Genomic DNA, 14624 nt, shown 5'->3' with positions numbered 1-14624 from the left:
GGTCATTTCTTGACCGTTTTATCTACTCTTTATCATAATCAGAATTTACAGAATTCCCACAGCCACATGGAATCCATGGTGTTGATTCGACTTCCAGACTTGGTGATGATTCCATGCCAACCAACTGACAAGGCTGCAAATTTATAGACCAGATCCAGCATGCAGATTTGCTTACATTGGCCTACACGGTATTTAAAAGTAATTTGAAGTTACACTTACAGCTTGGGAGATTTGATATCAAAATCAAGATTTCCAGCTCTTTGTGAATAATCAGAGGATCTACAATGCTGATGGCAGCTCCCTCTTCTGTTCACCGCAGTCCCCACCCATCTCTAATGCCTCCCTATCATTGGTGCCAAGTGACAGGAGCCAGGTAGCATCACACTTTGCACTCTGTTTTTTCTTAGAGTGCATTAGATTTTTCTAATTCCTTTACCCCCGCAATTGTTTTCTCACCTTCCTGGCCTCTGTAGGCATTTGAGGTTTTGACACTTAAAAATCAACTTCTTTAGATGAATTCAATGCAATGGTTATTTGATACTCTCTATTATCCATTTAAAAATTAATAAACAAATTCCTCTTTAACTGTTTAAAAAAGAAAATCAGCTTCCCCAGTTCGGTTCTTTAGAGACACCAGGAAACCATCCTAGGTTTACTGTCCTCTCTCCTGTGCTCTTATCCTGCTGAATGGCACAAAGACACCAACACCCACGAATGAGCCTTTTTAAAATTGTGGATCTCACACGAGTTACTGTGACCTCAGGCAGCTTCCTTAACTTCCCCAGCCTCTGCTTCCCCATCTGGAAAAGGACTCCAGGTCACTTAACGTGGGCAGTTAGGCAAAAGGCAAGTCAAATGCTCAGTTCGCCCCAAACACTGAGAGCCAGTCTGCCAAATGAGCGAGTCACCAAATCATTTGATTCTTTGAAGTATCCTGTTTCCGTTGATCAGCTCTTGTCTTGTCCCCATATCAGGATTTTACGGGATATTTAGCTCTTGTCTTCCCCAGCTCTCCACTGCTGCAGCTGGAGACTGGAGCACCAAGTGGGGGAGAAGATTACAGGGGAGAAAGGGGATTAAAGAGAGGCAGGCTGGGGCGGGGACTGGGGGCGATGCATAAAGAGAATACATTCATGAGACTGTGTTCTTTATTATGAAGACTCTCATAAATACATTATCCATATGAATAAGAAAGCATGAATGAAGAATACGCTCATAAGAATTCTCCTTATTAAAGAATATATTACTCTCCTTTCCCTCCCCCTCCCCCTCTCCACCCTTAGGCTCCAACAGCAGCAGCAGGAAATGGGAGCAAGGACACTCTGAATGTTCCTTTTAAATGCTGCTATAAAGACATAATGAAAACTTCAATTAAAATGAAATGATTAAACAAAAGAAGTGAATTTATCAAAGTTGCCATTCAGCCTAGTGGGAAATATCCTGGTACTTTCCTCATTGGAACACTGAGAAGATTAAGCGAGATGATGATTCTGAGGTCCACAGCATAGCACTCCATACACAGGGACTGTTGTCACACTGCTCAGAATGGTGCTACCGCCCAGCCTGCCACCCAAACCTACGACCTGAGTCAGCCTTAACTCCTCCCTCCTGCCCACCTTCAAGTCCAGTCCAAACCAAGATTCTATCTGCATGGTGACTAAAAGAGACCCCCGAGGGACTTCCCTGGTGGTCCAGTGGTTAAGACTCCAGGCTTCCACTGCAGGGGGTGCAGGTCCCATCCCTGGTTGGGGAACTAAGATCCCATGTGCCACATGGTGCAGCAAAAAAAAAAAAAAAGAGAGAGAGAGAGACCCCAGGGAGCATGGGAAGGAAGGAATTAAGGATGTCTTGAGACTTACCCCAGAAAATCAGCTCGTGATCAAGTGAACAGAAATGCAGAGGCCCCAGGCCCACAATGGAATCACTCCTTCGCAGGGAGAATGGGTCCCTTGGTGAAGGCTGATGAAACAGGGAAGCCTGAAGGAGAGGCAGAAGTTGCACATTGGTGGGGTCTGCCCACCCACTGCCCAAGAGAGAGGCTGGAGCCATTAAAATTTCACTTTCTGAGTTCATGTTCACCAAGGCACCATCGGATAACCTGGCTTCCTGAGGAGCAATGCCTCCCAGGAGAGAATGTTCTCACCCCACTGCTGCCAACCTCCAGGCTGCTTGAAATTAGTAATTTTCTTTCTGGTTTGTTCTCAGGTCCCGCGTGGGTTATGTTTATTCAAGCATCAATAACTTCTGGGACTGAAAAGATTCAATCTCTGAGCTTACACGGCTGAAGGTAAGAACCAGATGAGTGACTCATTCTCCAGGGTCAGTGTTCCCTGGTGGGGGCCTCTCTGTATGGCCAGTACCAGGACCCCAAAGTGATTGAGGGCTCTTTCCCCTAGTAGCCTCAAGCACCTCAACAAGACATCAGGTCTGGGGCAGAAAGTAGGACCCAGTACTGCTGCAAAACAGAATCAGGTTTGAAGTTCCCTGTGAGGCACCAGCAAATGTTCTTGATCAGGACTTATGGCCTTTCCTAATAGTGTTGGAGAGGAAGGGGGAAAGTTCTTCCCCAGATTAGCCTTAAAATCGAATCGAGGAAAATTTTGTTGCCTAGATGATGGCATATTAAAGTGTTTAGCAAAAGCAAGAATTTATAAAAAATTTTCCCTGATCTATAAGAACTAGGGAACTTAATAAATCTTCCAGGATTTTTAGCCACGCTTATGATATATCATACTGAGAAATTGCATTAGTATGTAGATGAGATGGGCAGAGGGCTGTGGGCTCCTGAAGCAATAGGACAACACTCCAGGGCATTCTTGTGGTAATGAGTGTGTCTCTCCCGCGTAGGGTACCCAAGAGAAGGAAAGGGGGAAGGGAGACGAGGTACGTGTTGCGTGTCCTGATGACCTACTTTGCGCAGACACAGGGCTGGTAACCTTGACTGTATGATAGCGTCTCTTTGAACCCTCACTGTGTAAATCATTTGCTGTTTGTTTTTTTTTTAAATCTCCATCATATTAAGTTTCTTAGGGTGTCAAATGAGACAAAAGCAGTACTTACCGTGTAAATACTGCTGGATCCCGCAGAGTAAAAAGGAACAGCCAACCCAAGGCTGGAGAAGGGCAAGATCCAGGGACAGGTCTGTGGACTCAGCAGTAGGTTTGCTGACGACCTCTTTGGTGAACTGACTTGTCCGTGACTTAGCAGCCCAAGGTCCAGCCGCTTAGTTCGAGGGCAGAGAACATGATGGCCATAGCCAAAACTGGGTTCTCCCATATATCAGCCAGGGATGGCCAAGAGGGTGGGGACGTGCAGTGTAGACAAAACCTGTGAGGACTCATCCATGCTGGATTTGTGAGCTGTTGTTCTCAGAGATGCCGTAGTGGCAAGGTCCCCGGGTTTCCCAACACCAGCTCCTGGTGTGATGCTGTCAGATCACCATGAGTGCGTTACAATGAACGCTCGTCCCTTTCACCACAAAACCTACTTTGCTCTTTATATTATGAGCTTATATAGCGATGTAAAAATTAATAATTAAAAGAAACAAACCGCGCTAACTTAAAGTGTTTCGCTGCAATAAGTACTTAACAAATGAACCTAATTAAACCAGACCTCTCTGAGGATTTGTACCATCCTTTTTGTCTCTTTTCAAGTAAATGAATCTTTCCCACCGAGGAAAAGATGGTGTCGTGAGCAATACTCCTGCTCCTTTGTTTTCCCTGGGGTTGGAGGAGCTGGGGGCCTGGGAGGTACCTGCACCAACAGGGTTCCAGATGCAGTTTTGATTTCCCCACTGAGCTACATTTGCAGAAATTTAGAAGGCAGAAGCGTGGTAATAGACATTCTCCATCTCACAGAAACTGGTGCACATTGAGAATCCACAGGCCAGAGTTCTTTGCAGCAGTTATGACTCAGTAGATAAAGGGCATGGCCTAGGAATCACCATTTTAACAGCCACTCCAGGTGATTTTTATCATGACACAAGTGTGGAAACATTGCAAGTCACCACGCTGCCTTCTCTATTGATTTTCCGTAGCTGAGAAAGTTACTTCATCTCTGGGGCCTCAATTTCTAGCCTTTGACTTGGACACTATGATAGTGACCCATTATTATGTGCCAGTTGCCTAAAACGTCTTCAATGCAAAGTCTTTAATTAAGAAGCTGGAGACCCGATTTTCCAGCTAATGAATGGGATGGAAAATTAACACCAGTACTGTACCAGAGTTTGGAGGGGCTGTGTGGGGAAGCTCTAGGTTTTGGGGAGATACCCATTCCATCTCCATCACTTACCAGGCTGGAGTAAAGCTAAGTTATTTAGCTCCTCCAACCTCAATTTCTCCACCTATGATATAGTTATGATTCATACCTTCATACCTACCCTGTAAGATTTTGCAAGTTCTGAAAATACTGCATGTAAGGGCCTATGTGTACTATTTGTAAAACTGGCGTTAATATGGTAGTTGCTGGTGATAGAATAGTAACAGGAATCATTGTTAGTGATATTTTGAAACCTAGCTTTGATTATTCTGTAAAGCAGACAGGGAGATCTGGCCCTGGGATGAGTGCTCATCGTAACACCCATTATCAGTGGCTTTGAGAGCAACACGCCAGGAGCTGGTGTTGGGAAACCCTAGAGAGGCCGGTCCAATCAATACACTAACATTTGCTTTGTCATCAAGCCTCATGCCCATGTTGACACAAGTGGCCATTAGAGGACGATGACCAGCCATGGCAGAAGTAATGGGCTGGAAGGAGGCGGCAGCACGCGGGATGTGGCACTTGAGGAGATAGCGTTTTAATCAATTGTAGGTGGTCATTAATGTCTGGGATAAGGTTGGCTTGAGGTCAGGTGTATTATCGCACGCAGACCCAACCTCGGAAACAATGTGCGTTCCCAGCTCAAGAAGAAAGGGGCTCTCAAGGTCTCAAAAGCTTCTCAATGACCTCAACAGCAAGGGAGGCCACCAGCAGGAATTTTACTGTACGATTCATGCTGTGTGGGCAGGAACTATCAAGTACCCTTTTCTCTAGAGGTAGGGGAAGCCACCCAAAACCAACTCATTAAGCTAATCAGTCAGTACTGAGAATGATGAAAAGTTCTGCCCCTGAAATTCTAACTTGCAGCTCTTTCTTCTCCTTTCTGAAAATGACCAGGAAGCAAACAAAAGGAAGGGCTGACTTGCTCTCAGTGTTGCCTGACTTTCAGGTGGCCATGATTCACGCATATTGTTTACTTTCTGTCTAGATTGACCGGAGAAACAAGATGGGCTTATATACATTATAAGTGGATACGGTGCAGTTGTTAAAAATGGTTCTGGGATCCCTGTCCTAGGCATGGAAGTTTTAGACCACGAAATATTAAGTGAAGAAAGCAAGATACAGAACTGTATACCCAGTAGTAGTTCATGTTTATAAGGAAAAAATGTGCCCAGACCCACAGTGAAGTTGGGAAGAGCACACATGAAGAGATTGACACTAACCATCACTGCGGCAGGGTGCCCCCAACTGTGTCTACCTAACAATAATGAAAACTTCTGCTTCCAGTGGGGGGATGATGAGCATTTTAAATTTCCTTCCTTATGACTCTCTGTACTCTCTGAGTTTTCCTTATGAAATGTATGTTGTTTAGTTTTAAAAGTGCAGAAAATGAAAAGGGGGAAGCCACAAACAGGCACTACAGCATTCTTTGTAATGGTTTAAAAAATGGCTGTATCTAAAAATCTGACAGTAGGGGGAAAAGTTAAGTAAAAGCTGGTGTATTCATCCAATGGCATGTTAACTGGCCTTAAGATTTCATTCTGAAGGCTCTAGCCTTCAGACAGGCTCTCTAGGGCCACTTCCATTCTTTCCCTCCTGTACAAGGGTCCCCCATCATAGCTTGGGTTCCCGCAAATGAACTGGCTTCCGAGGAACAGGTCCTCTGCCGCTACTACTGCTTCCATGTCTCAGGCATGTGCGCCCTGGAAGCCCAGACTGTCACCTGCTGCTCCACTCCGTGCGAGGAGTCTGTGAGCCACGAAGCTTTGGAAATAAACCCCTTTCTTCTTAAAATGGAAATACATGTAGGGAAAGGTTCATTACCAATGCTCTTCCTTTCTAAAAAGTGAGGTACAAAACTCTCTCTAGAGCATTATCACAGCCTTGTTGGAAAAGAAGAAAAACCCCAATCAGAAAAAAGACCGAAAGGGAATGCAACCAAAACATGACAGGGACTGATTGCCGTTGGCTTCTAAGATCACAGGAGGACTCTTCTTGTTTATGTTTCTGTCTTTTGCACAAGTTCTCTAATACAAGTATGTGTTGACAAGTTTTTAAAACTTAACGTTTCATAAGAAAGATCAACTGTCACTGGAGTCTCTCCACAAAAGTGCAGAGAGGATTTTTGTGGTCTCCTCCCTGCCACCTGGGTGTCCCAGTGTGGACACCGTAGCTGGAGCTGGGGGTCCTGCTGGCACTGGCGTCTCTTGCTCTCTTCTTTGACTCCCCTTCCCATCCTCTGTATCTTTTCTTCCTTTCTCTATTAATATTGACATTCATGGGCACATCTTATTTTCCAGCTGTTTTCCTTCCTTCGAATCCTCCACCTGAGATTAAATACTAAGGAAGCATGATAATGGTAAGTAATGATTTTCATCGTAACAATCACAGTATAGTAGGACAAGTGGAGCCCTTTGAACCAGGTTGAATAACTAGTGGTTTATTCTGCATCCTGCGTCCCTGGATGAAGCAAATTTTGCCCTTTTCCACCTGGAGCCATCAAGCGGTGAGATAATCAACGGGATGAGTGAAGGCAGTGAACAGGAGAGCATCTTCACTAGGAAGATGCCAGGGGCAAGTGCAGCGAGGGCTTCCCAGTAGCTACAGCTTGCATCCGTCCAACCACCGCTCCAGAGTGTCAGAGTCCTGGCAGTTGAGGGTCCAGGAGGTCCTGCGGGGAGGAAGGCCAGGGAGAGAGAACCGGAGGGGGCTCCCCATACTCACAGCTCGGCATCTCCAGGGAGCTCAGCCCCCGCTGGCCAATTTAAACCCACTGCCTGGCCCCTGGAGCATGTGAGTGGGCACAGTTCTGAAAGCTTTCTTGCATCCCAAGTATGTCTCTCTCGCTGGCTGGCTCCACCACCCGCTGGCATGAGAGCTGGTGCTTCCTCCATCCTGCTCACGACATCTCCCCTTCCCGTAAACCCCACACTGCAAGATGGAGAGGCTGAGCTGTGAACTGCGAAATCCTTCTCCAACCCTGCAAAGCATTTGTAGCTTCTCTGAAGTGAGCATCAGAGAAGCTCTGTGACATGTATGGTGAGTACTGGGCAGATCCTAGTCCTGAAACTGGAACACTTGTCCCACAGCCGCGGCCTCTTGTTACCTTTCCATGCACCTGCTTCACCCCTCACCTTCCAAAATTCCTTCCAGCTCCTCAACCTATGTCAGCTGGACTGAGTTTCTCTAACCTTTTCTCCTGGTCCCCCAAACATGACCCTCCTATTCCCAGCCCCTTGGCCAGAATCCAGACCCCAGGTCCTCCTCTCCCATCCTAGAAGTGGTGGGAGTCACCAGGCCACTGCAGGCCATTAGACATCAGTTCGTCCCATCCCTCGACCGGGCATGAAGCTTCATGAGTCTTCCAGGGTAGGGGGTCACACAGTTGGAGAAGGGGCGGTGACCCCCTGGTCCCTCATAGCTACAGAGCAGCAGGGAAAACACACACAGACGTATTTTCAGAAATTGCAGTGCCCTCCACAGCCCCTGGCAGGCACTGCAGAAGGGACTCCGCGGGGAGGCAAGTGGGGGGAGCCTGGGTCTTCTCCCTTCCTGTCCGCCCCAAGTTCCACAGAGCAGCCTGATCTGAGCTTTGGAAAAGCCATGGCGGCTTATTAGCTTAATGAGAGCTCACTTCACTGGAAATCCTGAGCATGTAAGAGACCTTGATCAGACTGGCCCAACACATCTCTACTTAGTGCCATACAATGAAGATGGTTTTTGCTCATTAGTGCTTGCCCTAGGGGTCAGCCAAGCTTCCAGATTAATTGGAAAGTCAAGATTATGCATGAAAGATATTTCCAACACCCAGAAGACAGTTAACATTAACAAGAGGATTCCCACTTTAAAATGCAATCTATTAAATTAGTGAGAAAGATAGGTTAACGAATAAGGGGTGTTGAGACCACCGACCAGCCGTTTGAAAAATATGAAGGTGGATGCCCTGTCTCACTTTTTAATACCAAAATAATTTCCAAGAAGGACCAACATTTAAGTATAAAGCCATGACAATTCTATTTTATAATTTATTTAACAAAAACTTAACATAGGGTATTTTGTGCCAGGGACTGTTCTGATATAGAGGGAAACACGGCTTGATTTCTTTAGAATCTTTCATCTTGATCTTGGTTGCTATACACGTACAGTCCCAAACCAGTGGGACTTGATGAGTGGGTGAAAGTCATTATTACAGGCTACTTACCACGCTCCCATTCCTCTTTTTCCTTTTACAATTTTCTTGGCACATTCAATTGTCTCCTTTAAATTTGGATTCAGTGAAGGTGTGAAAGAAGAAAATGAAGTGGAATGATGCCGTGTCACCACTTGGCAGCTAAGTCAGAGTGATGTCAAGGAAGCTACCAGGGGCTCACGTTAGAGAGGCTTCCATGTGATTCCAAGAATAAATCTATCCCTGTATTTTTCTCAGACAACACTGGGAAGTAGCAGGATGTGGTCATCTTTTACTAAATCTATTGATTTTTTCTTATAATCCTTATAATGATATTTTCATTAAAAATGTATATGATGGGGACTTCCCTGGTGGTCCAATGGTGAAGAATCTGCCTTCCAATGCAGGGGACATGGGTTTGATCCCTGATCGGGGAACTAAGATCCCACATGCCGTGGGGCAACTAAGCCCGCGTGCCACAACTAGAGAAGAGAAAACCCGCACGCCACAACTAGAGAGAAGACTGCGCGCTGCAAGAAAGAGCCCGTGTGCCACAACTAAGACCCGATGCAGCCAAAAAAAATGTATATGTATAGTGAATATCCTGTGCTAGGCTATAGAAGAAGCAGTGGAGATAGAATGAGAAACACAATAAATCCATCCCTGCCTTCATAACGCCTACAGTCTGGAAGGGGGTAGATAAAGATTATAGTCAATTATAATACAAAGGATACCTGGAACCATGGAGGAATGCAGCATTGAGTGGGGACACCTAATTCAGAGTTGAATTAGGGTCAGGGAAGGGTTATTGGGCCAAGTGACATCTAGTGGAGTAGGTAAGGAAAAGGGGTTGAGGACATCACAGAAGGAAAACTGTTCCAGGCAGAAGGAACAGCATGTGAGAGGGCCCAGAGGTGCCCCTGAAGAACCAACATGTCTATGCATCCATCCTTCCATTCCCTCCTTGGACCGTGGAACCAAGACCTCCCACATGGGACCCCCTCCTTCTTGCCCGCACTACAGTCTCCCCCCTTCCATAACCTAGTCTGATTGCTTCTCCTTAAAACATTATTTCATTGCCCCCTCGTTGCCCGGAAAACAGAACCTCAATCCTTGGCTTTGTCCAACTTTGCCCAACGTGGCTTTCCACTTCCACTGCTTTCCTCCACGACCCCACCATTCAAGACATGTCAAGGGGCAGGAGGCAAAGACAGTGCCAACCCTGATGGTACCGATACCCACAGCTTGGGGGTCAGGCACAGATCCTCTTCCCAGACTTTGTTCACACTCATCTCCCAACCTGCATCTGCTCATCCAAAAGTATAGTCCTGAGAAGTCTGTCACTGACCACCTAGCCCACTGTGCCCTCTCCCCTTTTCTGAATAAAACGTCACTCTGATTCGGCACTTATCTGTTATATACATGCATACAAACATACTGACCTGCATAGTATGCACGCATACATCCATGTATCAGTCCTAATGCCCAACTATCTTGTAAATTCTTTAAATAAAGGAAAATTGTGTTCATCAAGCACCAGACACCATGTTCAGGACTTAAAACTTGTAAAAGCCTTGTGGGAGCACCCCTCACTCCCCTCCCCCCCCCCAAAACCTCATCCCTATTCTGACCTGTAGCTCATGGATTAGTTTTGCCTGTTTCTAAACTTTATATGTGGGTTCATATAGTACGTACTCTGTGTGACTACCTTATTTTATTCAACATTATGTGAAATTTATCCATGTTGTTGCTTATAGCTGTAACTTATTCATTTCCATTAATGTGTGATTAGAAAAAAAAAAGAAAATATTTAGGAAAACATTCCTTCATGCACTTTGGTTTTTAAAGAGTCTCTAAATAAGAATATACCATGATCTATTTATCCATTCAATTGTTGATGGACATTTGCTCCAGTTTTTGGGTTCTATTAAAAAAAAAGCTGCTAAGATCAAATAAAATAAAATAAAAGCCTTGTCAGGTAGGTACTATTATTAACTCCATTTTCTTTTTAAAATTTTATTATTTATTTATTTATTTTTGGTTGCGTTGGGTCTTCGTTTCTTCACGCGGGCTTTCTCTAGTTGCGGTGGCTTCTCTTGTTGGGGAGCATGGGCTATAGACACGCGGGCTTCAGTAGTTGTGGCACGTGGGCTCCAGAGCACAGGCTCAGTAGTTGTGGCGCATGGGCTTAGTTGCTCCATAGCATGTGAGATCTTCTCGGACCAGGGATCAAACCCGTGTCCCCGGCATTGGCAGGCGGATTCTTAACCACTGCACCACCAGGGAAGTCCCATAACTCCATTTTCTAGATAAGAAAACTGAGGCTCAAATCACATAACTAGTGATTATGTGGAGGTAGAGCCAAGGTTCTGTCTGACCTCAAAGCCTGTGCTTTTTCTGTTCCCCACCCTGCCTGACAGGAGAACTATGCAATTCCTCTGAATTGCCCCCAGTACTTAGCACAAGGTCTAGCCCCTCTAGATGGTGCCTTGTGAGTCCTGTTGGCTTGTGGTTACAAATTCCCAGGGAAGACTGTCTTACCCCTTTTGTTAGAGTGTCTTCCCTCTGGGGTTTTCTAGCTCATCCCTTTCAGCTGACAGGGTAGCTCTCAGGGCTCTCAGGTCTCTTTGGACGTTGCCAGTGCGCCTGCGTACTTGCTCAGACCCTGTCTACACAGTGACCTCAAACCCCCAGGGTCATCATCGGCTTCAGTCTTCACTTACCTATCTGCATTCTTGCTCCTCTCTTTAGCCTCTAGGGATTTCTTACTTTCTTGCCAGTTCAGCTAGGTACTTTAAAAGATGGGGGGTTTTTTGGTTTTGTTTTTTTACTTTTTTACATTTTATCTAGTGGGAGGGTTTTTCGAGATATCTAGTCCACCGTATTTTCATCACAGCACTCAATACCACCTCTATTACAGATAATTGTATTGGATTCTGGAGATGAACATATATAACCTTCTTATGAGACATAAATTACAGCCCATCTTCTCCCGGTGATCACTCTGCCTGTCAAAGTGGCAGCCTCCGCTCCCCTTGAAGAAGAGTGTCTTCTATATCAGGCCCAGCCAGAGCCCTCTGCCCTCACCCGTCAGGCTCCTCCCTGCCTCCCCCTCTGCCCACCTGCACGTGGGTCTCCATCGCTGCGTCCCAGGCTGCCCAGCCTGACTCACCGCAGCCCCTTCTCCTCGCGGACCTTTGGCAGTGCAGTGCTCTGCTTGGCCTCCCTGGGGTCCACCCTGGATTTGGTTCAGCCCCGTCTTTGCCGGGCCCTCCTTCTCTCAGCTCCAAACTTGTAAGCGCTGGCCAGCCCTCTGAGCTCAATGCGGCCACCCCCGCGGGCCCCAGGGTGGAAGGAGGGAGGGACCTACCAGAGCAGGACACGTGGCAGCAGTTCTTGCCGTGATCACACCGGTCACGGTTGCAGATCTGAAAGAAGCCGTAGCCGGTGTAGTCACCGCGCAAGCTGTCGTAGGCAGCAGTGGGGTTGAACTTGCTCTCAAAATAAGTCAGGCACACCCCTAAGATGGAACGGGAGGGGTGTGGCTCAGAGGAGAGCTGGGGAATCCTCGGCAGGGGGCAGTGGGAAAAGATGTGAGGAGTGGGGCTGAGAGGGGCTACTTACAGTTTTCGAGGCTATAGCCCTCAAAATCACTCAGGCCTCCTTAGTGGAGATTTTTAGCCACCACACCGCGCCCCAAGACAGCAGCGCCACTTGGAACCACCAGGTACCCAATGAGGCAGGGCACCATGGACGCCTTCATCCTCTCCAGCTCAGGGTGACGGCCGCCAGGTGAGTGGATGGAGTCACAGGTAATTCTCACCGAGATCACTGGGACTCTGGCCGAAGAGAAGGGTGCTGTGGGACTGGGGGTGTGCAATTCAGGGATGCCCTCCTGGCTTAATCACAATACCTCTTCCCATCCTAATTCTGTGTTTCGTGTCACTGCAAAGCCATGGTACCCAAGGCCCTGCCTCTCCTCCTCCCCTTCACCTCCTGTTTTCTCAGGAAACTGCTCTCTCCAAGGTCTCCTTCCCACCCCCCACCCCCATTCTTTCCCTCCAGCAAAACCCAATAGATGCTTCTTCACACTCATTTCTCCTGACAGTAGATACAGATGCTCAAATGCTTTTTTCCTCTTTACTGTGAAAGCAGAACTTGTTCATGAAACACATTTTGGAAAATAGAAAATGAGAAAAGAAAAAAATAACTCATCACGGTCCCACCATGATGAGCACAACAGCCACTGTCCTGTTGAATTATTTCACCATTGCCTTTTATCTTGCAATATATTCTGAGCTGTGGTCTACAAACCAAACTCCAGTGACCTTTTCTCTCATTGTCCTCACAAGGAGACCTGGTCCAGCCCGGACCTGCCAGTGATTAGCTGGGTCGTCATTGGAAAGAGCAGAGAAGTCTCTTAGCCTCACAGCACCTCTGCTTTCACTCCTCTCTTCCTCTTGTTCACCTTCACACCATCACAGTCACCTTGCACATTTCTTTGTACTTGCCCATCTCATTCCCACCCAGGTCCTTTGCACCTGCTATCCCTTCTGCCTGGAACATGATTCCCCCAACCACCACAGAGCTTGCTCTTTCCTGTCATGGTCTCAGCTCAAACAAGCTCACCACTTCAGATAGGATTGTCTGACCACTTCCCCATCCCAGAAAATAGTTTTCATTTTCTTCACAATGTAAATAAATTTCAGAAAGTTCCTCGTTCATTTGTCTACCTCCCATACCAGCGTGTAAACACCAGGCATGCAGAACACTGGCCTGTCTTGTCCTCTGCTGTAGCCTCAGAACTTAGAACAGAACCTGGGGCACGGTAGGTGCTCAGTGAATCTTTGATCAATGAATGAATGAATGAATGATTGAACAAAAACCTACTCTTCCCAACAGGACTGTCATCGGATGAGCAATAAGTGAATGTGCTGATGAGCATCTCCTGCAGCTGGGAATAGTCATGCCTGTCCCAGTTCGTGCCCACCGTACACCCACTTACCATCCTTCTGCGGGCCCTTGGCGCCTCCTCAGGGGAAGGGAAGAGCAGCCACTGCAACAGGCTCGACGTTTATTGCAGGAAAGTCGCTCTATCTACACTCCGCTCCCTGGAGTTTTCAGATGTCACTTCCTTGATAACCCGTTTGCCTTCACCCAAGAGCTTCCAAACCCTAAGTCCTTCTTCGTGACCTGCTCTTCTAGAATCTTTTCTATGACATCAGTTGCTATGCACCAGGGTATTCTGAAACAGGGAGGGGTTGGTCACCAGCACATTAGTATTAGTTTTCTATTCCTGCTATAACAAGTCACCTCCAGCTTAGCAGCTAAAACAACACAAATGTATGAACTCAAAGTTCTATAGGTCAGAAGTCTAACAGGGCTCACCAGGCTAAAAGCAAGGTGTTGGAAGGGCCATGCTCCTTTCTGGGGGCCCTAAAGAAGGATCCACTCCCTTGCTCATTTGGGCTGTTGGCAGAATACTGTCCTTGTAGCTGTAGCACCGAGATCTCTGTTTCCTTGCCAGCTGTCAGCTGAGGGTCATTCCCAGCTGCCAGGGGCCATCTGCATTTCTGGACTCTACCTCCTTCCTCTAACTTCAAAGACAGCAAGGGTGGGTGAAAACTCTCTTTCACGCTGAATCTCATCTGCCTCTCCTTCCATTGTTGTATCTCATGGACTCACCTTCTGCCTCCCCTCCTGCTTTTAAGGACACATGTGATTACACTGGCTCGCCCAGACTCTCCAGGATAATCTCCCCATTTATGTCATTTGGAGTTACCCCCAAACAAGCTTCTGTCAGTGGGCCTGGACTGGCAGAGTGAGGGTATGTTCATTTCTACTATGGGGCACCCACACGCTGCTTCTGGGAGGTTTTCCAGGGGAGCGGCCCTGGCTGGGTCCTGGGATCCCCAGAAGTTCTGATGCTATAATCACTCTCTCAGGAATAATGCATCAGCCTCCATTCCTCCCTTACTATGACCTAACTGGATTTGCATGAGGGGAGAAAACTGTGGCCTTGGGAGTCAATATCATAAGTGCTTATTGTCATCTGGACATTCTCTAGGTTCCGGGATTGGCAGGGGATGTGCGTGCCCTGAGGAAGGCGCACTGTGGGACCATCCTCTCCTGCAGCCCTAGAACCTGTACTAATTACAAAGGGGGAAATGTGCTTTGCGTGGAGAAGTCTGGACAGCAC

General features: G+C 47.0%; 1 protein-coding gene across 1 annotated transcript; it reads right to left on the bottom strand.

Annotated features, from left to right (window-relative positions):
- Nucleotides 1–6744: 6744 nt before the first annotated feature.
- LYZL4 (lysozyme like 4) lies at nucleotides 6745–14153 on the bottom strand. The gene is given in 6 exon segments (XM_033863705.2): nucleotides 6745–6928; nucleotides 8459–8537; nucleotides 11796–11945; nucleotides 12050–12264; nucleotides 13431–13670; nucleotides 14111–14153. Coding segments are annotated over 4 exon segments (438 nt in total). The 5' UTR covers nucleotides 12189–12264; nucleotides 13431–13670; nucleotides 14111–14153; the 3' UTR covers nucleotides 6745–6858.
- Between the last annotated feature and the right edge of the window lie 471 nt (nucleotides 14154–14624).

This window comes from Tursiops truncatus, chromosome 10 (assembly GCF_011762595.2).
Source record: "Tursiops truncatus isolate mTurTru1 chromosome 10, mTurTru1.mat.Y, whole genome shotgun sequence".
In the NCBI taxonomy this organism is placed as follows: Eukaryota; Metazoa; Chordata; class Mammalia; order Artiodactyla; family Delphinidae; genus Tursiops; species Tursiops truncatus.
This window is presented reverse-complemented; position numbering and strand designations above follow the sequence as displayed.